Source organism: Lissotriton helveticus, chromosome 10, assembly GCF_964261635.1.
Source record: "Lissotriton helveticus chromosome 10, aLisHel1.1, whole genome shotgun sequence".
Taxonomy (NCBI): domain Eukaryota; kingdom Metazoa; phylum Chordata; class Amphibia; order Caudata; family Salamandridae; genus Lissotriton; species Lissotriton helveticus.
In genome coordinates this window covers 1,196,535,711-1,196,562,912 of record NC_136071.1, presented here as the reverse complement: position 1 = coordinate 1,196,562,912, position 27,202 = coordinate 1,196,535,711, and the positions used below count along the sequence as shown (strand labels likewise).

The following is a 27,202-nucleotide window of genomic DNA, read 5'->3' as shown; positions in this document are numbered from 1 at the left end:
GAGGGATCATGGCTTGACCATGGTCTCGTACGCCGGTGATACGCAACTAGTGGTGGCCCTATCGGATGATCATACTCGGGGCGCAATGCAAGTTCGGGATGGCCTGGCGGCAGTTGAACACTGGATGACCGCAAACTGCCTACAACTTAATGCCAACAAGTCAGAAGTGCTGTTGGAGATGAAGGACAAGGGGCTCTGGAGTAAGCATTGGTGGGCAGCTTCTCTGGGCATTCCCCCTACCCCCAAGTCGGCAGTAAAAAATCTAGGGATCTGGTTGGATTCCACCACTGGGTTTCAGGAGCATACCAAGAAGACGGATGGTACTTGCTTTGGACTCCTCCGGGGCTTGAGGCCCTTGTTGGGCTTCTTTGATCAACCAACCCGACAGTTGATAGTCCAGGCGACTATTCTATCTAGACTAGATTATGCCAACTCTCTTATGTTAGGCGCCAACAAGGCTGAAGTCACTCGCCTTCTGCGAGTACAGAACGCGGCTGCCCGAGTCCTGTTGAGGCTCCCCAGAACTAGCTCTGCATCGGGTGCCTTACGGCACCTACACTGGCTACCCATGCCCCAAAGGATCCAATTTAAAGAATCATGCCTGACCTTTAAAACCTTAAAGCTGTCCTCCCCCGAGATCCTGTCTAATATGCTAGTCCCCTATGTACCTACACACCAGCTAGACTCTGCAGAGCAATTCCTTGCAACGGTCCCCCGAGTGAAGCACCTCAGAGCGGGGGCCGGTCATTCTGATTTCTTGCTGCTAAGCTATGGCACTCCCTGCCTGTCCAGATCTGGCGGTTAGATTGCCTGTTGTCATTCTGTAAGGCCATCAAAACCTACCTATTCCCTACGGTCTAGCCCTACCTCTCTACTGACACTGCTGCAAGCGCCGGGACGCCTCTTCACTGAGACAGCTGTGCGCTATATAAAATCACCTAACAATAACAACGTATGTTCCCAGCAGTAAAGAACAAAAAAGCCCTTTCTATAATTAATGTGATTGTGTGCGCTTTTGTTGATGGTGCTGACGACAGTGTCGCCAACAGCACCTCTGTACACAGCAGTACAGAAGGCACTTTTTATGCAGTAGTCTTTGACAGTGAGATGGCAGTCACGGCTACTGTGGTTGCCATTAACGGTGTTGCAGTTGTCATGGGCAACGTTACCGGAGGCATGATTGACTTGGTCGATGAAGGCTTTGTCGACAGCTTCTCCATCATCGATGATTGTGTCGCTGACATCTTCAGATTTCTTTGACTCCTCCTTAGAAGACTCCTTTTTAGAGTAATACTTTGGTGAGTGTCCACCTGAGTGCTCTCTTTTATGATCAAACTAAAGCGTGGCAGGGCCACTTGCACAAACCTTTTCGGTATTCCCACAATACATTTACGTTACCACAACTTTTGGTGCTCCAAGGGAGAGAGCGGCCACTGGAGCTCCCACAATAACTGAGAAAACCCAGTCTATACAATGAACAGATTGTCGCGAGCAACCAACAAATATATCAAAAAAGTGTGTCCACGTCTTCTTGCTTTCAGGTCGGTTTATTTCTCCAATCCACAACCATCAACAGTCTTCAATGGCCAACACGTTCCAGGTCTTGGCTGCGATGTAGGAGAAGGCTCTTCCTCCCGTTCTGGCTTTGCGGATGCGAGCCAGAAGAAGGCATTTAATACGCAACGACTTGTTACCCTTGCTACTCATGAGGAAGCCCATACCCTGCCCAATACATTCAAACATTCCACTCACTATTGAAGTGCCTGACACCATTCTTCGGTCTCACCATTGTCTGGTCCCTTTTACCTTGGATACGGGTCACATGCGGAGTGTACAAGTCGTGAAGGATTCGGTGGTGGCGAGAGTATGGAGCAAGGTGCATCCATCAGGCTTAAATAATTAGTGGCCTCTTGGTCCACTCTTACAGGCCTCACGATGCAGAGCAAATTAACACATGGGTGTATGAAGCGGTAACTATTGTCGACCGCACAAAAAGGAACACCGCCAAACACAGAGGTCCCTCAGCACCTTGGTTTACTCCTGAATGTTTGGTAAAGTGAGTAAAACAGCCTAACGTTCCTTTTACTCATGCTGCGTTGCTGAGGCTAAGAACTTTGAGGGAGATTTTTAAAATCAGAAAACTTTATTTGAGCCTGAAAGCTTGCATTCTAACAATTCCAGTACCTGTGGGAGTAAGCGAGACGTTATGTTTATTTTTCAAGGACAAGATGTGGGTCTCATCTCTCCATCCACCGCCTCAGTCCCCTCTTGAACGGGTGTTAAGTAGATTGCAGGACCCACAATGTCCTGCTCCTTGAGTAAGTTGGAATCCATCTCCTTGGCTCAACACAGCAGCCCCTATGCAGTATGAACCTGGTTCATCCAGTGTCCAGGGCCCTCCTGTTTTGTCTCCCCTGAAGAGGCCATAGACCCCATTTTCAATGAGCTCTTTGAAAACTTGATAGAATCAGCATTAGTTCCCACGAGATGGAGAAGGGATAAAATCATTTCTCTCCTCAACAAGCCGTCTGCTGACACATCTATTTTGTCCAACTTTTTCAGATTTCCCTGGTTCCCGCCATTGCAAAGATTACAGTTATCAACTTATCTGGTTTGCTCCCCATTCTTTGTTCAGTAAGCGGCTAGCTTTTGGGGTGCCCCAAGGCCCTTTCCTTAGCCCTACAGTATGTAATATCTATATGACCACTCTAGCTAAACTCATTGAATCTTATGGATTGGTGACCAAATCATACGCTAAAGATAGATAGATAGATAGATAGATAGATAGATAGATAGATAGATAGATAGATAGATAGATAGATAGATAGGTAGGTAGATAGGTAGGTAGGTAGGTAGGTAGGTAGGTAGGTAGGTAGGTAGGTAGATAGATAGATAGATAGATAGATAGATAGATAGATAGATAGATAGATAGATAGATAGATAGATAGATAGATAGATAGATAGATAGATAGATAGATAGATAGATAGATAGATAGATAGGTAGGTAGGTAGGTAGGTAGGTAGATAGATAGATAGATAGATAGATAGATAGATACATACATACATAGATAGATAGATAGATAGATAGATAGATAGATAGATAGATAGATAGATAGATAGATAGATAGATAGATAGATAGATAGATAGATAGATAGATAGATAGGTAGGTAGGTAGGTAGGTAGGTAGGTAGGTAGGTAGGTAGATAGATAGATAGATAGGTAGGTAGGTAGGTAGATAGATAGATAGATAGGTAGGTAGGTAGATAGATAGATAGATAGATAGATAGATAGATAGATAGATAGATAGATAGATAGATAGATAGATAGATAGATAGATAGATAGATAGATAGATAGATAGATAGGTAGGTAGGTAGGTAGATAGATAGATAGATGGATGGATGGATGGATGGATGGATGGATGGATGGATGGATGGATGGATGGATGGATGGATGGATGGATGGATGGATGGATGGATGGATCGGTGGGTGGATGGATGGTATAGAGGGATGGATGGATGGACAGATACATAGATAGATAGATAGATAGACAGACAGACAGACAGACAGACAGACAGACAGACAGACAGACAGACAGATAGATAGATAGATAGATAGATAGATAGATAGGTAGATAAGGAAGGATGCGTTCAGGGCTCGGACAGGAAGGGTACACCCAAGAGTCATGGTCGAAAGGCACACTTGCTACTCACAGTTTCCTGTAGTCATCCGTGGACATCTTGTACCCCGTTGCAGTCGGCACGCGCGGGAGGCTGGCGCTCTTGGCCTGCACCGTGTAGCTGTGACAGAAGCAGATCAGACAAAGAATTTCAGGGTGATCAGACATGCCTACTGCATGGAGTGCCTACTCATGCATACGTGTAAGTGTCTGAGTGTGAGTGAACCTTCTAACAGAGGTGTTGTACAGAGCAACAAGTGGTGCACGCACTCCAGCAGGGTCTTGGAGCCTGTGCCGTGGAGTACTGGAGTACTAGGATATCTCCAAAGGAACAGTCTGGAGATATCCAAGTGTACATGTGGGTTTGGCTGGCCGTGGTTGGCCGGCCAGACCCACATGTGCACGGTTAGTGCCTGCCTACCACCACTCCCCCTGTGTGACACTGCTGCCTAGCCCTGCCCCCGACTTGGGCGGGGGGGCTGGAAGTAAAAGTAAAATGACAATAAAACTGTTTTATTGCCATTTTATTTTTCTTCTCAATGCTGCTTTTAAGCAGTGGGTCGACGCTCCCCCGCCATAGCAGAGGAGCCGCACCTGAATACTAGTGCAAACATATCATGCAGCAACAGAGCTAGTTTGAGGTAGAGTTAAAATGTCACAGGACTGAAAATCAGGTGTTCTCAGGATGTGTTCCTGAGGTCAACCCATAGTCCCTTTAGAGTTGTCCTCTCTGCAGAGGAGGATAGAGTCTGTCGGTCAAGTATCAAGAACACATTGTGCAAACCAACGCATCTTTGGCCAAGAGCATCACCCCCAGGCAATCTGCATGGCCAGAGGCCAACCGCCCGATCACAGACGCGTTGAGTCATGTGCTGAAGACTCACCCTCTCCGTTTCCAGGGTGTATGAATGAGCTACAGACATCAGAACACACGCGTGTTTGGGGTCTCTAAGACCAGCACAGACTTGCTCCAGCCCCTGATGTGTTCTGCGGTTCACACTAAGATATCTGCTCCATGCCACATCACCGCTTCCTCTACTCACCTTTGGACGCCATTGTACGACAGGGGGCGCGGATGGACTGGGGCTGCCTCGATTGGTCGTCCCCTGTGACATGAAAAGATACATTATAAACCAAGAGCACCATTGAGATGTTGACACTGAATAAAGCCGACGTAGGCTTCTCCTGCCAATCGCGCCACCATACGTGGCCAGTGACTGCAATAAGAGAAGCCATTGAGGCCAAACGTAATGAAACCCACAGCACCCAACAGCTGTCACCCTACGAGCGTCCTCTTCCCATCAGTCATTTGTCAGGTTTCTATTTGTTCCTTTCTGTATGCCCCAATCCTTCCTCAGGTCACATACATCAGTTGCAGCCCCCTTCCCGTCTACTTTCCTCCTTCTCCATTGTGCATGCACTAGAGCACACAAGTGCAACAGGCACACACAAATGCAGGGACAAACGCACACTAGCCAGCTCTCCATTCCGCTCTCTCCACATCACTCCCACACAAGGTCCTTCTCACGCTCACCTCACACCTAGTTGCCTGAACACCACAACGCCATAGCAGAACATTAAAGTTCACATCGATAAAGCATCCTAACTAACACCTAAACCTTCAATTCCAAAGTTTCTGCCACGTCAGTAGAGAGATCCCTCACCTGATGATGTACCCCGTGGACAGCCTGGACCCCGGAGCTCTGCGGAGGGAAGAGAGACGAACAGTCAATACCAATGTCTTCAACATCTCCACAGTGACACATCCCTACTCTCTGGGAAAGGAGCATTGCTGTCTCACCAACGGCCAATGATATGAGAAACTTTGAGATTTGTGAGCAGAAATTTGGCACATCGCGCTGCTCGCACTGATTTTTAGCACCGGGAGCTTGCTCCGTGCGGTTAAATCAGCATGAACGGCACCATGCAGCGGTCCAGAGGGAGAAGCTTCTTTCTGCTGCTCGGATAGATTTTCTACTCGAGTGGCAGCTTTCTCAACGTGAACGGCAGCAACATGCTGTGACCGCCCGCATAGAGAAATCTTGCCGGGTGGCATTCTAGCGCTCAAAAATTGCGCTAGGGAACACACATTTCTGCTCTCACTCGCCAACTTAATGTTGGCGAGTCGCACGTAAGGATAAACTCCACCATGCGGTGGTTGGCAGAGTATTGATGGAGCTCCGTGCCCCAAGTGGAGCGCAGAGTGGGCAAAATACCACAAACTCCACAGGCGAATGGAATTTCTCGCCCACCATTCAATATGTTTTTTTTGCAGCTGTTGGTAGACTGTTCTCTTTGGTTCTTCCAATGGTCGGAAAAGCACGTACTATGGCTTTCTTTTAAGTAGTGGTAAGGGACAGAAGAACATTCTCTAAGGTCCTTGTCCAATGGCAAGAGGGTTTTCTATCATTCTTTTATTTAATCGCAAGAGGAAAAACATTATCTGTTACTCTTTATTTAATGGTGTGAAGGGAGAGTAAAGCATTTCCTATGGTTCTCTTTCAATGGTCAGAAGACTATTCTCTGCGGTTCTTATTACAATGGTCGGAGGAACCTTTCCCATGTTTCTTCTTTCAATGGTCGGAGGAACAATCTCTATAGTTCTTTCAATTCTCAGAAGTGTATTCTTCATAGTTCTTATTTCAACGGTCAGAAGAGCATTCTCTATCATTTTTTTATTTGATGGTAGGAAGGGATAGAACATTCCCTGTGTTTTTTGTCCAAAGCCAGGAAGGGTCAGATGAGCCTTCTCTTGGGTTTTCTTTCAGTGGTTGAAGAGAATTCACTGTGGTTCTTCTTTCAATGGTTGGAAGAGCGTTCTATGTTTATTTTTGGATGCTTTGAAGGGATAGAACATCATTCCCTATGGATATTTTTTAACTGGAGGAATGATATGAAGTGCATTATGTATGTTTCATGCTTCAATGATGGGAGGGAATGAAACCAAGTTCTCTCTAGATCTTCCTTTAAAGAATGGGAGAGTAAAAAAGGTAGAGTGGCATTCTGCCTGATTCTTTCTCCAAAGGTGGGAGCAGAGAGAGAGTAGTCTCTACTGTCTTGCTCAGATGGAAAGAAGGAATAGAAAAGAGGGTACAGTGGTCGTTCCTCCAAAGGTAGGTATGGAAAGCAGACTATCGTTATGGGTTTTGCTCAAATAGGAAAGATTGAAGCAATTTCTATGATCGATGCTCCGCCAATGGAAGGAGGAGATGGAACTCTATCGATCGTGGTCCTCAAGTGACGTTAACTGATCTTCCACTCGTAAGAGGTGATAGTTAAGCAGTTGGATGCATCCAACCGTCACTGAAATAGCGAGTGGGTGGGAAAACCTTTTTTATTTGATAGTAGGAAGGGATTAGAGAGTAATCCCTGTGGTTTTGTCGAATGGCGATAAAGGAGCGCACTCTCTAAGGTTCCTTATTAGATACTAGAAAAATGGGGGGGTCATAGTCTATTGTTCCTTATTCTCTAGTAATGTAGGGAAAGGTACCATTCCGCAAAGATGAGGTTGCTACCACACCAGATAATAAGTCCTAACGGGTAAAGAGTGTAGCCTTACTTGTTATTGGTGGATGGAGGGGGTGAGGTGGAGGATATCTTGCCATTTTCCTGTTGATGGTCTGTTAATTCACTGAGGGGAGAAGAATCGAATGAGCGAATGTCATGATATGCACAATTATCTAGAAATCACACATGGCGTAGAGAAATGAGTTTGTAGGGACACCTACTCGTGGCTCTTGGAGGTCGCGGGAGGTTGAGAAGAGACTGTCCCACTCTGCAGAGGCTTCAGAGCTGGTTCCCTGTGTTCAGGAAGGAAAAGCAAGTTCTGTGACTGAAATAACATGCATCCCAAATCCACACAACACATGGGACACGAGCATAGCTGATTGTTGGTCGCCACGTGTGGTATTAGAGGCACAGACTGTCTGTTTACACATCTAGGAATATAACTGTGAATCACACGCAGCAACGTGTGCAGATAGACATGCCCATAGGCTTAACATGCAAAGTCTCGTGTGGGCAGACAGGACCCTATTCATCACATGTAGCATGATGAGTGCATTAGAAGGTATCTAACCATCACATGCAACATAATTAGTCCACAGACGTGTCTCTAAACATCATATGTAGCATCATGAGCTCACAAACAGGCCAGTATGCATTGCAAGCGACATGAACATGCAGACTGATCTCTATACATCGCATGTAGCATCATACACACTCAAGCAGGTCTCCACACTCCACATGTAGCATTATTTCTATCAGGTATGGCATGGGCCGCACATGTTCCACTCTGGACAGAACTGGTGCTGCAGAATGTCTACAATTGAACCTCTCAGCAGCTATTTACCCAGACCACCACCACCACCACACCCTCCTACTCAGAATTGAGGGGGGAGCATTAAATGGCCTTCCTCGATTTGATCTGCTCCTACTTTTAGGACAGACCCATGTCATCTCACTGAGCCAGGTTACATCACCTCTTTTCAGCTCCAACTCTGGGATACCTCAAAGCTCCACCCTCCCACTGCTCTTCTACAGACCACAAGGATCAACCATCCCACTGCTCTTCTACAGACCGCAAGGCTCAACCATCCCACTGCTCTTCTACAGACCGCAAGGCTCAACCATCCCACTGCTCTTCTTCAGACCGTAAGGCTCAATCATCCCACTGCTCTTCTTCAGACCTCAAGGCTCAACCATCCCACTGCTCTTCTTCAGACCGTAAGGCTCAATCATCCCACTGCTCTTCTTCAGACCTCAAGGCTCAACCATCCCACTGCTCTTCTTCACACCTCAAGGCTCAATCATCCCACTGCTCATCTTCAGACCTCAAGGCTCAATCATCCCACTGCTCATCTTCAGACCTCAAGGCTCAATCATCCCACTGCTCATCTTCAGACCTCAAGGCTCAACCATCCCCCTGCTCTTCTTCAGACTGTAAGGCTCAACCAACCCACTACTCATCTTCAGATGTCAAGGCTCAATCATCCCACTGCTCTTCTTCAGACCTCAAGGCTCAATCATCCCACTGCTCATCTTCAGACCTCAAGGCTCAATCATCCCACTGCTCTTTTTCAGACCTCAAGACTCAACCATCCCACTGCTCTTCTTCAGACCTCAAGGCTCAATCATCCCACTGCTCTTCTTTAGACGTCAATGCTCAACCATCCCCCTGCTCTTCTTCAGACTGTAAGGCTCAACCATCCCACTGCTCTTCTTTAGACGTCAATGCTCAACCATCCCCCTGCTCTTCTTCAGACTGTAAGGCTCAACCATCCCACTGCTCATCTTCAGATGTCAAGGCTCAATCATCCCACTGCTCATCTTCAGACCTCAAGGCTCAATCATCCCACTGCTCATCTTCAGACCTCAAGGCTCAATCATCCCACTGCTCATCTTCAGACGTCAAGGCTCAACCAACCCACTACTCATCTTCAGATGTCAAGGCTCAATCATCCCACTGCTCTTCTTCAGACTGCAAGACTCAACCATCCCACTGCTCTTCTACAGACCGCAAGGCTCAATCATCCCACTGCTCTTTTTCAGACCTCAAGACTCAACCATCCCACTGCTCTTCTTCAGACCTCAAGGCTCAATCATCCCACTGCTCTTCTTTAGACGTCAATGCTCAACCATCCCCCTGCTCTTCTTCAGACTGTAAGGCTCAACCATCCCACTGCTCTTCTTTAGACGTCAATGCTCAACCATCCCCCTGCTCTTCTTCAGACTGTAAGGCTCAACCATCCCACTGCTCATCTTCAGATGTCAAGGCTCAATCATCCCACTGCTCATCTTCAGACGTCAAGGCTCAACCATCCCACTGCTCTTCTTTAGACGTCAAGGCTCAACCATCCCACTGCTCTTCTTCAGACCGTAAGGCTCAATCATCCCACTGCTCTTCTTCAGACCTCAAGGCTCAACCATCCCACTGCTCTTCTTCAGACCTCAAGGCTCAATCATCCCACTGCTCATCTTCAGACGTCAAGGCTCAATCATCCCACTGCTCATCTTCAGACGTCAAGGCTCAATCATCCCACTGCTCTTCTACAGACCGCAAGGCTCAACCATCCCCCTGCGCTTCTACAGACCACAAGGCTCAACCATCCCACTGCTCTTCTTCAGACCGTAAGGCTCAATCATCCCACTGCTCTTCTTCAGACCGCAAGGCTCAATCATCCCACTGCTCTTCTACAGACCGCAAGGCTCAACCATCCCACTGCTCCTCTTCAGACCTCAAGGCTCAATCATCCCACTGCTCATCTTCAGACGTCAAGGCTCAATCATCCCACTGCTCATCTTCAGATGTCAAGGCTCAATCATCCCACTGCTCCTCTTCAGACCTCAAGGCTCAATCATCCCACTGCTCATCTTCAGACGTCAAGGCTCAATCATCACACTGCTCTTCTTCAGACGTCAAGGCTCCACCCTCCCACTGCTCTTCTTCAGACCTCAAGGCTCAATCATTTCACTGCTCTTCTTTAGGCCTCAAGGCTCCACCCTCCCACTGCTCTTCTACAGACCCCGAGGCTCAATCATCCCACTGCTCTTCTTCAGACGTCAAGGCTCAATCATTTCACTGCTCTTCTTCAGACGTCAAGGCTCAACCATCCCACTGCTCCTCTTCAGACCTCAAGGCTCAATCATCCCACTGCTCCTCTTCAGACCTCAAGGCTCAATCATCCCACTGCTCTTCTTCAGAACTCAAGGCTCAACCATCCCACTGCTCCTCTTCAGACCCCGAGGCTCAATCATCCCACTGCTCATCTTCAGACGTCAAGGCTCAATCATCCCACTGCTCCTCTTCAGACCTCAAGGCTCAACCATCCCACTGCTCCTCTTCAGACCTCAAGGCTCAATCATCCCACTGCTCCTCTTCAGACCTCAAGGCTCAATCATCCCACTGCTCTTCTTCAGAACTCAAGGCTCAACCATCCCACTGCTCCTCTTCAGACCTCAAGGCTCAATCATCCCACTGCTCTTCTTCAGACGTCAAGGCTCGGCCATCCCACTGCACAGCCATCTCACGGACGGTAGCCATGAGCACATGCACAGGACTCTCTCAGTTCCCTTCACTCCACTACATACAGCAAAATGCTGGCAGACCTTGACAATTGTGTATAACAACAAAAAAGTTCTGTAATGGCCCTCAACGTGTCCACAAGCCCATCCATACAAACACAAGTGCCTTGCAAGCTTAAGCGTCCTCCACCATCTTGTGCACACACACGCTATCACAAGCAGGCACTCGTGCATTACAATTTAGATCACATTCAAACATACTGTTTCTTGTACATGCTGCATGCTGTGTTCAAAGGCAGGGCCCTGTGCTGCACTTGTAGTGTGTCTCTGTGCATTCCAGCCAGCACTGGTTATCACATGAATGACGTGTTGTGTACACACACACAGGTCCCTGTGAACCATACTTACAGACAGGGCACTATCACATGCAGGATTCAGTGTACACAGACTGGTGTATACACAGTACATCTAGCATCATATGTAAATGGTATCACAGATGCCCATGGCCACATACCATCCAATGGGTGGGGAAGTGGGTGACGACAAAGAGTGCGACCGGCCTTGGGATGACTTCCGGGAAGGTTCCCTGTGATGAGGAAGGAAGAGAGAGTTACACTTTTACTTATACAGACACAGCATACCTCTTGGACACTTGCATAACATAAACACCGTGTGTACATCGCACAGACAGCATTCGTTGCAGTGTACATTCACAGGCAACACTTTATCCAACACAGAAATAGACAACACTCCATGACACACAACCAAAGACGAAGGTAGCACCCACACTGTTGGTATGGATGTCTCCTGGGGCACAGAAATGTGCGAAGATTCTGCTAACAAATTAAATCAAGGAAACTGTGCATTTAAATCTTCAAAGTATTTTACTCATACTTCATTGTTCTCATGAACTTTTTCAGTTCCATAATTCGACATATGAATTAATGGTCAATTGCGAGTTAGGTAAATATCATTCCATGGTTTAACTGCATAAACTTCAATATTCCAATGCATTTCGGCATTTACATGCCTTCATCAGGGAAATTTCATCAAGAGTCCAGCCCCGCCTTCAACACAACCAAAGACAACACTCTCCACAAGACACCCACAGGAAGCACTGTAAGCAACAAACACAGAGGGAATATGCGATGTTAATTGGCACTCACTACAACGCATGCGATTACAACGCGTTTGTTACAACGACCGCTTTGTTACAATGCAAACCATTACATCGCAATTCGTTTCTACGACTTGTTGTAGGGGGCATGCTGGATTCACACGCACAGATGATCGAAGCCAAGAAGAGGAGGCGGCATCTCTTGATACAACCCCTTTTTCAAACATTCTGCTAGAAGGGGGTCCCTCTTCTGACATCAGTGTTCATAAGATGTACCATGGACGATGCACAACATGCCTCCCGCCCTCACTCCCTAGCACATGTACCACGGATGATGCACAACATGCTTCCCGCTCGTGCCCTCCTCCCTAGCACGGAGTCTCCTTACTGTATCGCCATGCTGCTGTCCTGTTCCTCCTCCGAGCCCTGGTGAATCCAGCTGCAATCCTTCTTCAGGCTGGTGCGAACTTTCAGCTGCCTCATGACGGTGTCTCTGCCAACCGGTGCGTCACCTGGTGCAAACACAAGAGGTGGATAATAGTGTGTAAGAAGGGTGCGTGTTCACCATACATGCCCAGACCACGTGGTGCAAACACAACAGGATTAGAATACAGCAACTGGTTGATAACAGTACGTAAGGGTGGCATGTTCACCATACCAAGCCAGGAGCTTGTGGTGCAAACTCAGAAGGACTAGATACAGTGTGCGAGAGGGATATATATTCACCAGACCTTGCCAAGAGCTCGTGGTGCAGACACAACAGTATTAGAACACAATGTGTAAGAGGGGTGCTGTTCACCAAACCCTGCCAGGAGCTGGTAGTGCAAACATAAGATGGCTAGAGCATAGTGGGTGAGAGGGATACATGTCCAGCAGACCCTGCCGGGAGCAAGTCGTGCAAACATTGGGTGGTTAGAGCACAGTGTGTGAGACAGATACATGTTCAGCATTTAACACCATGACCGAAAAACCGCCACTCAGGCCCTCGTCACCAGCAGACTCGACTACGGAACGTAATCTACGCCGGAATGAACAAAAACCTCACCCGCAAGCTAGAAAACATCCAGAACACGACTTGTCCTCAACCTGCCAGGACACTGCCATATCTCGCAGCACCTGCGCAGACTCCACTAGCGCCCCATTGAGGCTAGAATCACCTTTAAGATTCTCAACCACGCACACAAGGCCCTCCACGACACCCGACCAGCATACCTGAACATTACAATTGGGGGTGAACAGCTGACTCAAATTCCACGCACCCTAAAGGACCCCACGATCAGCCCAGCTCTCTTACACCGTGGTCTCCCTCACCAGAAAGACCACATCGGGAGGCCGCTCCTTCTCCTTCCTCGCGGCCAGAGCCTGGAACGCCCCTCCGCTCCACCTCAAACAGACAACATCGCTCCCCATCTTCACCAGAAACCTCAAAACCTGGCTCTTCGACAGACCCCCTCCTTGATGGACTGGAACCTGCACCCCCCAGCACCTTGAGACCCTTACGGGTGAGTAGTTGCGCCTAACAAACACGTGATTGATTGACCATTGACACACAGTTCTGCACAATAGGAATGGAATAGCATCTGGAAGGGCTGCATGTTCACTACAATGTACTAGGCTTTAGTAGTGCAACTAATGCAATGTGTGAAAGGGGGATATGTTCTCCATACCGTGCTGGGATCAAACGTATGCATGAAATGATATATCTAAAGTAGAAACCCAGGTAAATAGCAATGAAGACCAGAACAGAGGGCAATGGCCCTTAGATGCGAGTCTGTTACAGCATTAGAATAAAATCAAATGCGTGCATGTTCACCAGAGTGTTCCAGGATCACGTGTTGCAAGCACAAGAGAGGATAACATATGTGAGCACGATGCATGCTCACTGTATCAAGTGAGCAGCACTTGGCGCAAACACAAGAGAGAATGCTGTGTGTGAGAGGGGTGCACGCTTACTATACCATGCCAGCAGCACCTGTCGCAAACACATGAAAGGATACAGTTTGTGGGATGGGCACATGCTCACTATACCATGCCAGCAGCACCTGGTGCAAACACAAGAGGATACCGTGTTTAAGAGGGGTGCACGCTCACTATACCATGCCAGCAGCACCTGGTGCAAACACAAGAGGATACCGTGTTTAAGAGGGGTGCACGCTCAGTATACCATGCCAGCAGCACCTGGTGCAAACACGAGAGGATACCATGTGTGAGAGGGGTGCACGCTCACTATACCATGCCAGCAGCACCTGGTGCAAACACAAGAGGACACAGTGTGTGAGAAAGGGTGCACTCTCACTATACCATGCCAGCAGCACCGGTGCAAACACAAGAGGATACCATGTGTGAGAGGGGTGCACACTCCCTATACCATGCCAGCAGCACCTGGTGCAAATACATGAGAGGACACCATGTGTGTGAGGGGTGCACGCTCACTATACCATGTCAGCAGCACCTGGTGCAAACACAAGAGAGGACACTGTGTGTGACAAAGGGTGCACACTCACTAAACCATGCCAGCAGCACCTGGTGCAAACACGAGAGGATACCATGTATGAGAGGGGTGCACGCTCACTGTACCATGCCAGCAGCACCACGACCACCACGACTACGCCAGTCTCCACCTCCCCTGTGAACACCACCAGCGCCATCCGCCTGACCTCCTGGTCCAATGTCAATGACAACGAGACACGCAAGGTCATGAACTCCATCCATCTACATGGCCCCCTCGCACAAGTGGCCCGCCATCACGATCTCAACATCATCTCCTACGCCGACGACACCCAGCTCATCCTCTCCCTCATCAAGGACCCACACACCGCCAAAACCAACCTTCACGAGGGAATGAAGGCTGTCGCCGACTGGATGAGGAGCAGCCGTCTGAAGCTGATCTCGGACAAGATGGAGGTCCTCATCCTCGGACCCACCCCCTTAGCCTGGGACGACTCCTGGTGGCCGACCACACTGGGAAGGATGTATGACATTACAACGCATGCTTTTACCATGCATGCTTTTACATCGCAGTTTTTACAACGCATACCATTACAACGCATAGCGCTTTGGGGTGCTGGATAGTGAATAGTTTAATTTACTGGTCACACTCCAGTCCCCGTGGATAGTAGGGAAGGTGTTGGATAGTAAATTAAATCTATTCCCTATCCTAGAGCGCCCCCCAGCGCAATGCGTTGTAATGGTTTGCGTTGTAAAAGTTGCGTCGTAATGGTAGTGCGTTGTAAAAGTTTTGTTGTAAAGGATGTTCCCCCCTAAAGAACGTGTAGTTAGTTAAGTGAGAGTGAGAGTTTAAAAAAAATGCCTTTATGGTGACTGGTCCCATTCTGACCCTGCTGTGAGGGGAGAGATTTGGTTGCATCGACTCGGGGAGGGGCTGCTGCAGGCCCATAAGATCACAGCAGGAGCGCAAGATGGAACGTGTGCAGTGAGAGTTAAAGAACTCTCAGGCTGCTTGCAGGGGGGCAGCTCGCTCTAATGGCCAAAATTACGGACAAAAGGCATCCGTGAAAGAACTGCTAATGGACAACGGACAAGAGGCCCAAATAATGGGTGGCCTGTGAAATTTACGGACGGTTGGTCACCCTATTGGGGCTGGATTTGGTGTTCAAACCCCAGCTCCTTTGCAACGCCTTTGAATTCTTTTCCTGAAAAGTGAGGGCCATTATCTGACTTCACAATAGCAGGGATGCCGAAAGACTGAAATATCTTGTTCAAAGAAAGGCATGTCACATCCGAAGATGTGCTGGGCAGCGCCAACACTTCCGGAAATCTGGAGCGCTCATCAATAACTACCAGTAGGTCTTCGCCAGTTACTATTGGTCCATAACAATCAACAGAAAGATTCCTTCTTACTCAAAGCTTGGCACACATGGCACGTACACACTTTGGGACATATTTACAAGAACTGACGCATCCACAGCGGTGCATCACATTTTTTGATTTTGCACCTGCATCAGATTCCCTTACGATGCCGTGGATGCGCTGTGTTTACAATACAGGGCTCCATGGCGCAAGGATCCACAGATGTGTCAGAAATAGTGACGCATCTTTTGGCGCTAAAGTGACCCATTGCTGTATCTGGTAACAAGACTGACACAACTACAGTAATGCGTCAAAAAACAGAGGTGATTCCCATTGTTAAGCCACTACGTCAATTGCTAGGCCTGTTTTGAAGATGCGTAGAAAATTTGACACATTCAGTGGCAGATTTGCAAGCCCCTTGCGCCACATTTGCGTAATTTTTAACATGTGAAAAATGACGCAAAAGTGGCGCAAGGGGCTTGTAAATCTGCCCCTCAAGGTTTAGAGTGACGCAGTGAAAACTTGTAAATTTCACTGCATTAGTTATAAGTGTGTTTTTATGAGGGAACGCCTAGCCTCCCCGTCTCTCCATCTCTCTCTCTCTCATCTCTCATTTTCACCGTCTCCCTTCTCTCCAGCTCACGCTCTCTCGTCTCTCACGTTCATCGTCTCTCATACTCCCTCTGTTCTCTCCAGCTCTCTCTCCTCTCTCAACCCTCGTCGTCTCTCCAGCGTCTCTCACACCCGCTTCTCACTTTCTTCTTTGCAGTTTTTGACGTCATCTCTCTCTTTTCTCTCTCACACCATCTCCCTTCTCTCCAGCTCTCTTTCTCATCTCTCACTTCCACCGTCTCTTACACTCTCTTCCTTCTCTCCAGCTCTCTCACAACCTCCTCATCTCTCCATCTCTCACTCGTCTCTCTCACTTTCACCGTCTTTCACACCCGCTTCTCACCTTTCTTCTTCGCAGTTTTTGACGTCATCTTGTCGGTGACCTCTCCTTGACCTCGGTTTCTGGGTCCTCTCAGCCGCCTCTACCCCTGAAAGACAAAAGAACCCCCAAAGATGAGAAATCTGAGGTTCGAGCTGCTGCTGTGGCGCTTTAAAGAGGGGTGCGGCCAGCGCTGCGGCGCCCCAGGACTTCGAGGCGCTATAGAGGGGTGATGTGCAATAATGAAACCTGGACAGTCTTTCTATGTAACATTCACTCTTTGTGCATTTAATCATAGTTTTAACAGGATGTTCAGAAAAAATTTCTTACAAACCCATGTATATTCTTTTATTCTGTGGAAGCGACTTTACATTTCTCTAACTGGAACGTGGCGCCTTCTTAAACCTATACTGGGAGGGGAAAGCGTGAAAGCTGGAGGCATTTGAACAAACCAAGAGGCGTTCATTTTGTAAAATCCATGCGTACAAATAATACATTGGGAATCTCCTTATGTTTGCACTGCCCAACAGCACAGGTATAGGGAAATTCCCATTTACGGTTTGTACATTTATGCATTTTTCTACAGTGTGAGAAATTCGCACCACTGTACAGCATTTTAGTTCGGTTACTTACTGTTGTGAACAAGTATTGGTAGCTAGTGATACTAATTGCCGCACCACTACATGTGTTTACTGTAGATCACTCATTCGCCCGAGATTGCCCACCTCTAAAGGCCAGCCACCAATATTAGCCTTTCATAATTTAATATAGACACAAAAATAGAGACAGAAAAAACACGATTAGCACCGTCCAATACTGTATTTGCAACATAAAGATGATTCGAGGGGTCTTTTTCTTGTTTTATGTAATTTTTTATTCAAATTCTTTCAAAAAGTCAAAGACAGTTCAGCACAACCAACACGTTTCACCCAACATTTGGTCTTCTTCAGGGCGTAATTGACTTAATTTAATTAATTGATACTACAGATATTGGATAATCATGTCTTCTATCTTCTATTGTGCGCCGCTTACATTTGTAACCATCATCCGGATCTTAATCCGTTCTTTTACTCATATTTTCTGATTTCCTTTAGAGTCGCAAGCATATACATCTCTATTTAATCCACACGTCTGGGGCAGTGTCCAGCCATAACGTGACACATCAGGTCGGCGTTCTCCTGTGTCTATTAAGCGGCATACAACAGAAGACATGATTAGCCAATATCTGTCGTATCAATGAATGAATTAAGTCAATTACACCCTGAAGAAGCCCAAATGTTGGTCAAAACGTGTTGGCTGTGCTGAACTGTCTTTGACTTTTTGGAAGAATTTGAATTAAAGAATGACATCCAACGTGAAAAAGACCCCTCGAATCATCTTTATGTTGCGAATACAGTATTGGACGGTGCTAATCGTGTTTTATCTTTCGGATGTTGCCTCTCTATTTTTGTGTATATATTAACTTACCATTGTGAATAAGAGATTATAGAAAACTAGAGGCCCTGAAGAAAGCCCAATGACCCAGAGTTCATTAACAACAAGCCTGGAAGCCTTAGCAGCTCTAAGCAGGATCAAATCAAAGCCTGTGCCATCTTTACGCTGTCTCGTTGGTACAGACACACATTCCATTTTGAGGTTGGTTTAACTTAACTATTACATTAAACCATTATGAAAACTCAGCTCCGTCTTAGAGGCAAATCACAGATCAACCATCGCAGGACCCATTTTCTGGTCAAAATCGATCACTCGACATCTCACTGATGGGCTTAACCGTGAAACCAATGCTTGGTTTGTAGAAAATAAGGGCCTTATTTATGAGTTTTTGTCGTAGGGCAGCACCACAGGCCTGCCTGCGGCGCTGCCCTACGGCAGAAGAAAAAGGCAGGAATGTGCCTAATCTATCTGATACGGCAAACACATTCCCTAACTTTTCCCCTGCGCCGGTGCACAATGGGCTGCCGTGTGCCTATGCAGGCACCTTTGCAGCATGGTGCAAGGCTGCCTTCGTTGCTGGCTTTAATTATTTTTGTGCAGGAAGGGAAAACTTCCTGCAAACAAAAACAATCACAAGATGCTTTTTCCTCTTTCTATGTCTGCTGCAGAATGCAGTGTACATAGAAAAAGGAGAAAACACTGAGCAATAAAGATATTTCTCCTTGTTGTGCCTCCATGACGCCTCCCCTGGGGAGTCGTACGCTTTTGGAACTGCCTCACAGTTATGTTTTCTCTTAAATCTGGAGCAGTGTCAAAAAACCATGGATGTTGCTGGGAACGCCCCCAGCAACACCCTTGCACGCCCCTTTAAAGCAGAAAACGGTGTTGAAGGGAATGATATTTACAAGGCGGCATTAAGCCAAAACAAAGTGGCTTAGAAGAAGAAGAAGAAAATCTTTATTTGGATAAAAGATAAATATCCTTAAAAGCTTTACAAATTAAATCCACAAGTCGGTACATTGTGATTAAAAAATTCCGAAACATATTTTACCACAGTTGAACAATAAAAATCGACCAACACCTGTTACTCGATTTATATTGCACCTTAAAAATTAAAACAATTGTATAATAGACAGCAATAACACTTAATACAAGAGCAGGAGGATTTGATATACTGACATTTGACAGCTAAAACTCATAAAAACCAACAATTTTAAAAAATTGGCCACTGGTACCAAAGCGCAGTCCAAGAAGATAGGTCGCTAATCGGTGACACTGATATAATAAAATGCGACTAGTTATAAACCGATTTTTTTCCTTTCTTTTTGTCTTAAAACTGAGGGCTAAAATGCAGCTTAGGTTGGGCCACTGGACAGGACAGAGCAGGGGATTACTGCTCCTTCCGCCTTTACTGTAAAGATGCGGTGTGCATCCCGAATATATGTAGTGAAGGCAATGTTAATAGCTATGTTTTCTGGGCACAGAGAGGTGATAATTGCCTGTCTACAGGTCCGAACACCCAACCTGTTCCACTCTGCTCTGAGTTTGCGTCTACGTTGAGACATAAGTGCGGGACATAAGCAAACCACGTGCTCTAGCGTTTCGGTTGTCTTGCCGCACCCTCTGCATGTTAGATCTTCCGTGGTGCGCAGCCATGTGGGCAGATCTTTTAAGAATCGCCAAACCCCCAGTCTGATGGCCAGAAAACTCCGCTTTAAGTGCAGTGAATAAGTACAGGAGAGGTAGGTAGCCGGAGATATGCGCCCATAGGAATTCATGTCTGACCATGCGATGCTGCGTCTGCAGAGGAGCGCTTTGTCCATGATGAGTTAGCACATTCTGACGCTTTTTTAATACAGGTTTTAAATGCTGTCGTGCTAGGGTTGAGGGCCCATAGGTCACCCGCTGCCCTTTAGCGGATAGAGTCTGTAAAGAGGCGGCCATACGAGCCCCCAGTGTTTTCTGACTGATCTCCAACCAAACTAGAGACTCTAAAGTACCTATAGCTGCTTTTCTGAGTTTGTGACAGAAGTTTAGATATGTGCCAGTGTTGGAAGCCTCATGATTTAATAAGCCCAGTTCCAGCCTGATCTGGGCAGCAGAGGCAGATTTGGGCAGAAGGAGAACTTTTTTGTAGATCTTGGTCACAAGTTGGTTCAGAGTTGTATTTAGCTTGCACCTAAATATTTCGATACCATATGTTAGGGTGGGTCAGATTTTTGCTCTCAGAATTTCCAGTAGGAATGAGAGTGTTGGACCGGACAGCTCTTTAGCAAGCTTAGATAAAGTAACCTGTAAAATCGTCGCTTTTACTGCAATTTCATCACGCTGTTTGGAGAAGTTACCCCTGGAATCAAAATGGACCCCTAAGTATTTGTATGTGCATCCTATTGTTAGAACTTTATTGTTATATGTCCACACACCGCCGCCCTTGCGTTTCCTTCCAAAGGACACAACTTGGGTTTTCTTTAAGTTTACCTCAAGTTTGTTCTTAATTGTGTAACTGTGTAGCCTATCCAAAAGCCTTTGAAGCCCGACCCGAGTAAGACTGAAAAGAACCAGATCGTCGGCATAAAGAAGATTGCTTATTGCTACACCTCCAACCTTAGGGGGGTGACTATTTATTTCATCAAGTTTGACCGGCAAATCTGCTATGAACAGGTTAAAAAGGATGGGGGCCAACACGCACCCCTGTTTGACTCCTCTGGTAGTCGGGATCTTCCGTGAGAGGTGCGTGCCGGACCCCAGCTTCACCTGGACCCAAGTGTGTGAGTGAAGTTGGATTATCGCATCCAGAAGTTTTTCAGGAATCCCCCATTTTTTCAGTTTACGCCATAGAGCTGCCCTTGGGACCCGATCAAACGCTGCTTTGAAAGCAACAAAACAACAGTGCACAGATCTTGATGATAAAAGCGTTTTGTCGATGATTATAGACAATGTAAGCAGGTTAGTCTGGGTCCCTGAATTGGCAGTAAAGCCTGTTTGGTTCATTGGTAGCAGATCACACCGTTCCGCCCATGCCTTCAGCTCCTTCAGAAGAATGCCTGCGTAATGCTTTGCCTCGATGTCAAGGAGGGCAATTAGTCTATAGTTGCTTGGAGTGGCACGTGAGCCTGATTTGTGGATTGGGTGGATTATTGCCCCACGCCAGGAGTCCGGAACAGTTGAAGTCCTAAGCACGAAATTAAACAAGATGGTTAAGTGCCATGACCAAAGAGCTATGTTGGATTTAAACAGTCTCTGAGGCAAGCCGTTTGGGCCCGGGGCCCCGTCCGATCTTGCTTTTAACACAGCGTTGGCGACCATTTCTTCAGTGATCTTGATGTCATCTGTCCGATAGTCTACACAGTTTATGTTCTTGCGCCTGCAGATACTTTGTGACGCTTCTACCTCTTTGGAGGAGCTGCTTCCTATTGTCGCTGTGCTCTCCGGGGACCTAAAGTGGTCAGTCAGGAAGGCGGCCCAGTCTGATTCCTGTATATTTGCCGACCCAACTTTTGGTGGTCCCGAGTTCGAGCGGTTGATCAAGGCCCAAAATGTTCTCGCATTGCGGTTTTTGCTTTCCCAAATGAGCTTGGCCCATAGTTGGTTTTGATGTAGTCGTTTGTCTTTTTGTGATGCCAAAGTGGCTTAGTGCTGCCTGGTAAGTACGGAGCAGGCTCCTGCGCCACAGAACGTCAAAAAAGTGACATTTTGGCAGCACAAGGGACCTCATAAATGAGGCCCTAAGTGCCAGGGCTCTCATCAGGAGGCCACTGCAGCTTGCACCACACATTGCCCCTGCCATGCTGCCAAGGATAGGAACAATATAACTGCTAACCATCATAGTCCTGCAGGTGTGACAAGTCTGACTATTTCAGGCCCCCAAAGCTATAAGAATGGAGTGGGCGGAAGGTAATAGTAATTTTTAATGTATATTGAATCAATAATTAACTGTTGTTGTGGTCATCTTTAAAATAGTCAGACAGCGCCACCTTGTGGCAGACTGTCACAAGTCCCAATGTTGACAATTAAGTGCTGGTGCTGAGCACCGGAAACCCCCATCTCAAATTAAGCACTGCATGAAACAAACACTGGCCCCTCAGGTACCGCAGCTGCGAGAGCCATTGTTAATACTGCAAATAAAGACCATGTTTCCCCAGCCCAGAGGAAGTTTCACTGTTTTTCCCCGTCAGCCAGACTAAAGTTCACAGCTCTGACCTGGGCCCAAGGGTCAGTATCTGGCAGTCTGCCAGTCTATCCCAAGTCTCATTTTAAAATATTCTCCTTTCAGACCCTTTGCTTCAGTGTTAAATATTACCTGCTGCTCTAGAAGGTGCCGCCCACCTGTGGCGGGGGGAAGCCCCTTCAGGTTTCATGATTGTCATCTTTGGACTTGTTCAGTCGACAGAAGGCCTTCTCTGCTCCATGAGACTGGTTCTGACCGCTCAAATCTCTAACCAACCAGGACTCACAGATCCCGGCCTAAGGGTGCCAGGCCTCTAACCAACCAGGACTCACTGATCCTGGCCTAAGGGGGCTGGTCTCAAACCAACCAGGATTCACTGATCCCGGCCTAAGGGTGCCAGGCCTCTAACCAACCAGGACTCACTGATCCTACCTAAGGGGGCCAGGCCTCTAACCAACCAGGATTCACAGATCCTATCTAAGGGGGCCAGGCCTCTAAACAACCAGGACTCACAGATCCCACCTAAGGGGGCCAGGCCTCTAACTAACCAGGATTCACAGATCCTACCTAAGGGGGCCAGGTCTCTAACCAACCAGGACTCACAGATCCTACCTAAGGGGGCCGCCTCTCTAACCAACCAGGACTCACTGATCCTACCTAAGGGGACCAGGTCTCTAACCAACCAGGACTCACAGATCCTACCTAAGGGGGCCGCCTCTCTAACCAACCAGGACTCACTGATCCTACCTAAGGGGGCCAGGCCTCTAACCAACCAGGACTCACAGATCCTACCTAAGGGGGCCGCCTCTCTAACCAACCAGGACTCACAGATCCTACCTAAGGGGGCCGCCTCTCTAACCAACCAGGACTCACAGATCCCACCTAAGGGGGCCGCCTCTAACCAACCAGGACTCACAGATCCCACCTAAGGGAGCCGCCTCTCTAACCAACCAGGACTCACAGATCCTACCTAAGGGGGCCGCCTCTCTAACCAACCAGGACTCACAGATCCCACCTAAGGGGGCCGCCTCTAACCAACCAGGACTCACTGATCCTACCTAAGGGGGCCAGGTCTCTAACCAACCAGGACTCACAGATCCTACCTAAATTGGCCGCCTCTCTAACCAACCAGGACTCACAGATCCCACCTAAGGGGGCCGCCTCTAACCAACCAGGACTCACTGATCCTACCTAAGGGGGCCAGGTCTCTAACCAACCAGGACTCACAGATCCTACCTAAGGGGGCCGCCTCTCTAACCAACCAGGACTCACAGATCCTACCTAAGGGGGCCGCCTCTAACCAACCAGGACTCACTGATCCTACCTAAGGGGGCCAGGTCTCTAACCAACCAGGACTCACAGATCCTACCTAAGGGGGCCGCCTCTCTAACCAACCAGGACTCACAGATCCCACCTAAGGGGGCCAGGTCTCTAACCAACCAGGACTCACTGATCCTACCTAAGGGGGCCAGGTCTCTAACCAACCAGGACTCACAGATCCCACCTAAGGGGGCCGCCTCTCTAACCAACCAGGACTCACAGATCCTACCTAAGGGGGCCGCCTCTAACCAACCAGGACTCACTGATCCTACCTAAGGGGGCCGCCTCTCTAACCAACCAGGACTCACAGATCCTACCTAAGGGGGCCAGGTCTCTAACCAACCAGGACTCACTGATCCTACCTAAGGGGGCCAGGTCTCTAACCAACCAGGACTCACAGATCCCACCTAAGGGGGCCGCCTCTCTAACCAACCAGGACTCACAGATCCTACCTAAGGGGGCCGCCTCTAACCAACCAGGACTCACTGATCCTACCTAAGGGGGCCAGGTCTCTAACCAACCAGGACTCACTGATCCTACCTAAGGGGGCCTGGTCTCTAACCAACCAGGACTCACAGATCCTACCTAAGGGGGCCAGGTCTCTAACCAACCAGGACTCACAGATCCTACCTAAGGGGGCCAGGTCTCTAACCAACCAGGACTCACTGATCCTACCTAAGGGGGCCGCCTCTCTAACCAACCAGGACTCACAGATCCTACCTAAGGGGGCCAGGTCTCTAACCAACCAGGACTCACTGATCCTACCTAAGGGGGCCGCCTCTCTAACCAACCAGGACTCACTGATCCTACCTAAGGGGGCCAGGCCTCTAACCAACCAGGACTCACAGATCCTACCTAAGGGGGCCGCCTCTCTAACCAACCAGGACTCACAGATCCTACCTAAGGGGGCCGCCTCTCTAACCAACCAGGACTCACAGATCCCACCTAAGGGGGCCGCCTCTAACCAACCAGGACTCACAGATCCCACCTAAGGGGGCCGCCTCTAACCAACCAGGACTCACAGATCCTACCTAAGGGGGCCAGGTCTCTAACCAACCAGGACTCACAGATCCCACCTAAGGGGGCCGCCTCTCTAACCAACCAGGACTCACAGATCCTACCTAAGGGGGCCGCCTCTCTAACCAACCAGGACTCACAGATCCCACCTAAGGGGGCCGCCTCTAACCAACCAGGACTCACTGATCCTACCTAAGGGGGCCAGGTCTCTAACCAACCAGGACTCACAGATCCTACCTAAGGGGGCCGCCTCTCTAACCAACCAGGACTCACAGATCCTACCTAAGGGGGCCGCCTCTCTAACCAACCAGGACTCACTGATCCTACCTAAGGGGGCCAGGTCTCTAACCAACCAGGACTCACAGATCCTACCTAAGGGGGCCGCCTCTCTAACCAACCAGGACTCACAGATCCTACCTAAGGGGGCCGCCTCTCTAACCAACCAGGACTCACTGATCCTACCTAAGGGGGCCAGGTCTCTAACCAACCAGGACTCACTGATCCTACCTAAGGGGGCCAGGCCTCTAACCAACCAGGACTCACAGATCCTACCTAAGGGGGCCAGGTCTCTAACCAACCAGGACTCACAGATCCTACCTAAGGGGGCCGCCTCTCTAACCAACCAGGACTCACAGATCCCACCTAAGGGGGCCGCCTCTCTAACCAACCAGGACTCACTGATCCTACCTAAGGGGGCCAGGTCTCTAACCAACCAGGACTCACAGATCCTACCTAAGGGGGCCGCCTCTCTAACCAACCAGGACTCACAGATCCCACCTAAGGGGGCCGCCTCTCTAACCAACCAGGACTCACAGATCCTACCTAAGGGGGCCAGGTCTCTAACCAACCAGGACTCACTGATCCCACCTAAGGGGGCCGCCTCTCTAACCAACCAGGACTCACTGATCCTACCTAAGGGGGCCAGGTCTCTAACCAACCAGGACTCACTGATCCTACCTAAGGGGGCCAGGCCTCTAACCAACCAGGACTCACAGATCCTACCTAAGGGGGCCGCCTCTCTAACCAACCAGGACTCACAGATCCTACCTAAGGGGGCCGCCTCTCTAACCAACCAGGACTCACTGATCCTACCTAAGGGGGCTGCCTCTCTAACCAACCAGGACTCACTGATCCTACCTAAGGGGGCCGCCTCTCTAACCAACCAGGATTCACTGATCCTACCAAAGAGCACCAGGCCTCTAACCAACCGGGATTCACAGATCCTACCTAAGGGGGCCGCCTCTCTAACCAACCAGGACTCACTGATCCTGGCCTAAGGGGGCCGCCTCTCTAACCAACCAGGATTCACAGATCCTACCTAAGGGGGCCAGGCCTCTAACCAACCAGGACTCACTGATCCTGGCCTAAGGGTGCCAGGCCTCTAACCAACCAGGACTCACAGATCACAGCTGAAGGGGTCCAAGCCTCTAACCAATCAGGTTTCACTGATCCTACCTAAGCGGGCCAGGTCTCAAACCAACCAGGATTCACTGATCCTGGCCTAAGGGTGCCAGGCCTCTAACCAACCAGGACTCACAGATCCTACCGGTATACAGCCTTTACAACAACACTTTTACCACGCACTACCATTACAACGCAGGCATTACAACGCATTGCGCTGGGGGGCGCTCTAGGATAGGGAATAAGTTTAATTTTCTATCCAACACCTTCCCTAGTGTCCACGGGGACTGGAGTTGGAATAGAAAATTATACTTACCACTATCCAGCACCTCTAAGCGCTATGCGTTGTAAAGGTTTGCGATGTAAAACCCGCGTTGTAAAGGTATGCGTGGTAAAAGTATGCGTTGTAACGTCATACATCCGATCCTACCTAAGGGGGCCAGGTCTCTAACCAACCAGGACTCACAGATCCTACCTAAGGGGGCCGCCTCTCTAACCAACCAGGACTCACTGATCCCAGCTGAAGGGGTCCAAGTCTGTAACCAATCAGCTTTCATTGATCCTAGCCTAAAGGGGCCAGGACTCTAACCAGCCAGGTTTCACTGATTCTAGCCTAAGGGGGCCAGGTCTCTAGGAGAATGTTTGGGTGTTTGGAGTAAGAGTGTGTGGTGTGTGGGTTTGGCGTCGATGTCGCTCTACCCTAATGTCCACCCCAGGACGATTTGACACTACAAGAATATCTTGTGGGTAAAAAACTAAATGTTCTTGTATGAAAGGCTGGTTGGAGTGGTGAATATTCAGTTATAGGTCTGCCTCAGAGGGGGAGAGCCAACACATTAACAGGGAAGAGCTGCTCCAGAGCGAGCTGAGGGTCTGGCTCGGCTCCAAGAGCCTGTGCGCAAGTTGAGCCATGAAAAGTAAGCCCTGCAGCAAACATCATGTATAAATATTATAAAGTCTCTTCAAAATTCAAAATGTATTTCTTTAACATGCGGCAGGGTTTCACCTTCGCATGACAGATGTTATCAATGCATTGAGGAATATTTATTAAAAGAGGTAGTATTAAACATGAACTTAAAAACATTCCTGTTGTCCACCATGATGAAATGCCATTAGCCTAAGAGGCAAGTCAGTTGCCATGTGCACTCAACAGAATAGTCTATTAAACATAAGAAGCATTTGTACAGTGCACATCCTGAACTCACTTATTTCAAGGTGCTCCCATGTGTGATGGTGAGGAAAAGAAGTCTTGGAGAGCTACAATATTTGCCAAGAATCCCACAGTATGATGAAGCCGAGTAAC

The 27,202-nt window shown here is 48.3% G+C and overlaps 1 protein-coding gene across 1 annotated transcript in view; it reads right to left on the bottom strand.

Moving 5' to 3' along the window:
• LOC144784940 (uncharacterized) overlaps positions 1–27,202 on the bottom strand; it is a 327,184-nt gene that overhangs the window by 192,027 nt on the left and 107,955 nt on the right. Inside the window, exons 2-9 of the mRNA XM_078664054.1 lie at positions 16,584–16,668; positions 12,207–12,330; positions 11,216–11,287; positions 7,407–7,478; positions 7,238–7,309; positions 5,343–5,381; positions 4,722–4,784; positions 3,713–3,799 (exon numbers count right to left, since the gene is read on the bottom strand). Coding sequence (XP_078520180.1) covers positions 3,713–3,799; positions 4,722–4,784; positions 5,343–5,381; positions 7,238–7,309; positions 7,407–7,478; positions 11,216–11,287; positions 12,207–12,330; positions 16,584–16,611 — 557 coding nt within the window. The 5' untranslated portion in view covers positions 16,612–16,668. The remainder of the gene's footprint in view (positions 1–3,712; positions 3,800–4,721; positions 4,785–5,342; positions 5,382–7,237; positions 7,310–7,406; positions 7,479–11,215; positions 11,288–12,206; positions 12,331–16,583; positions 16,669–27,202) is intronic.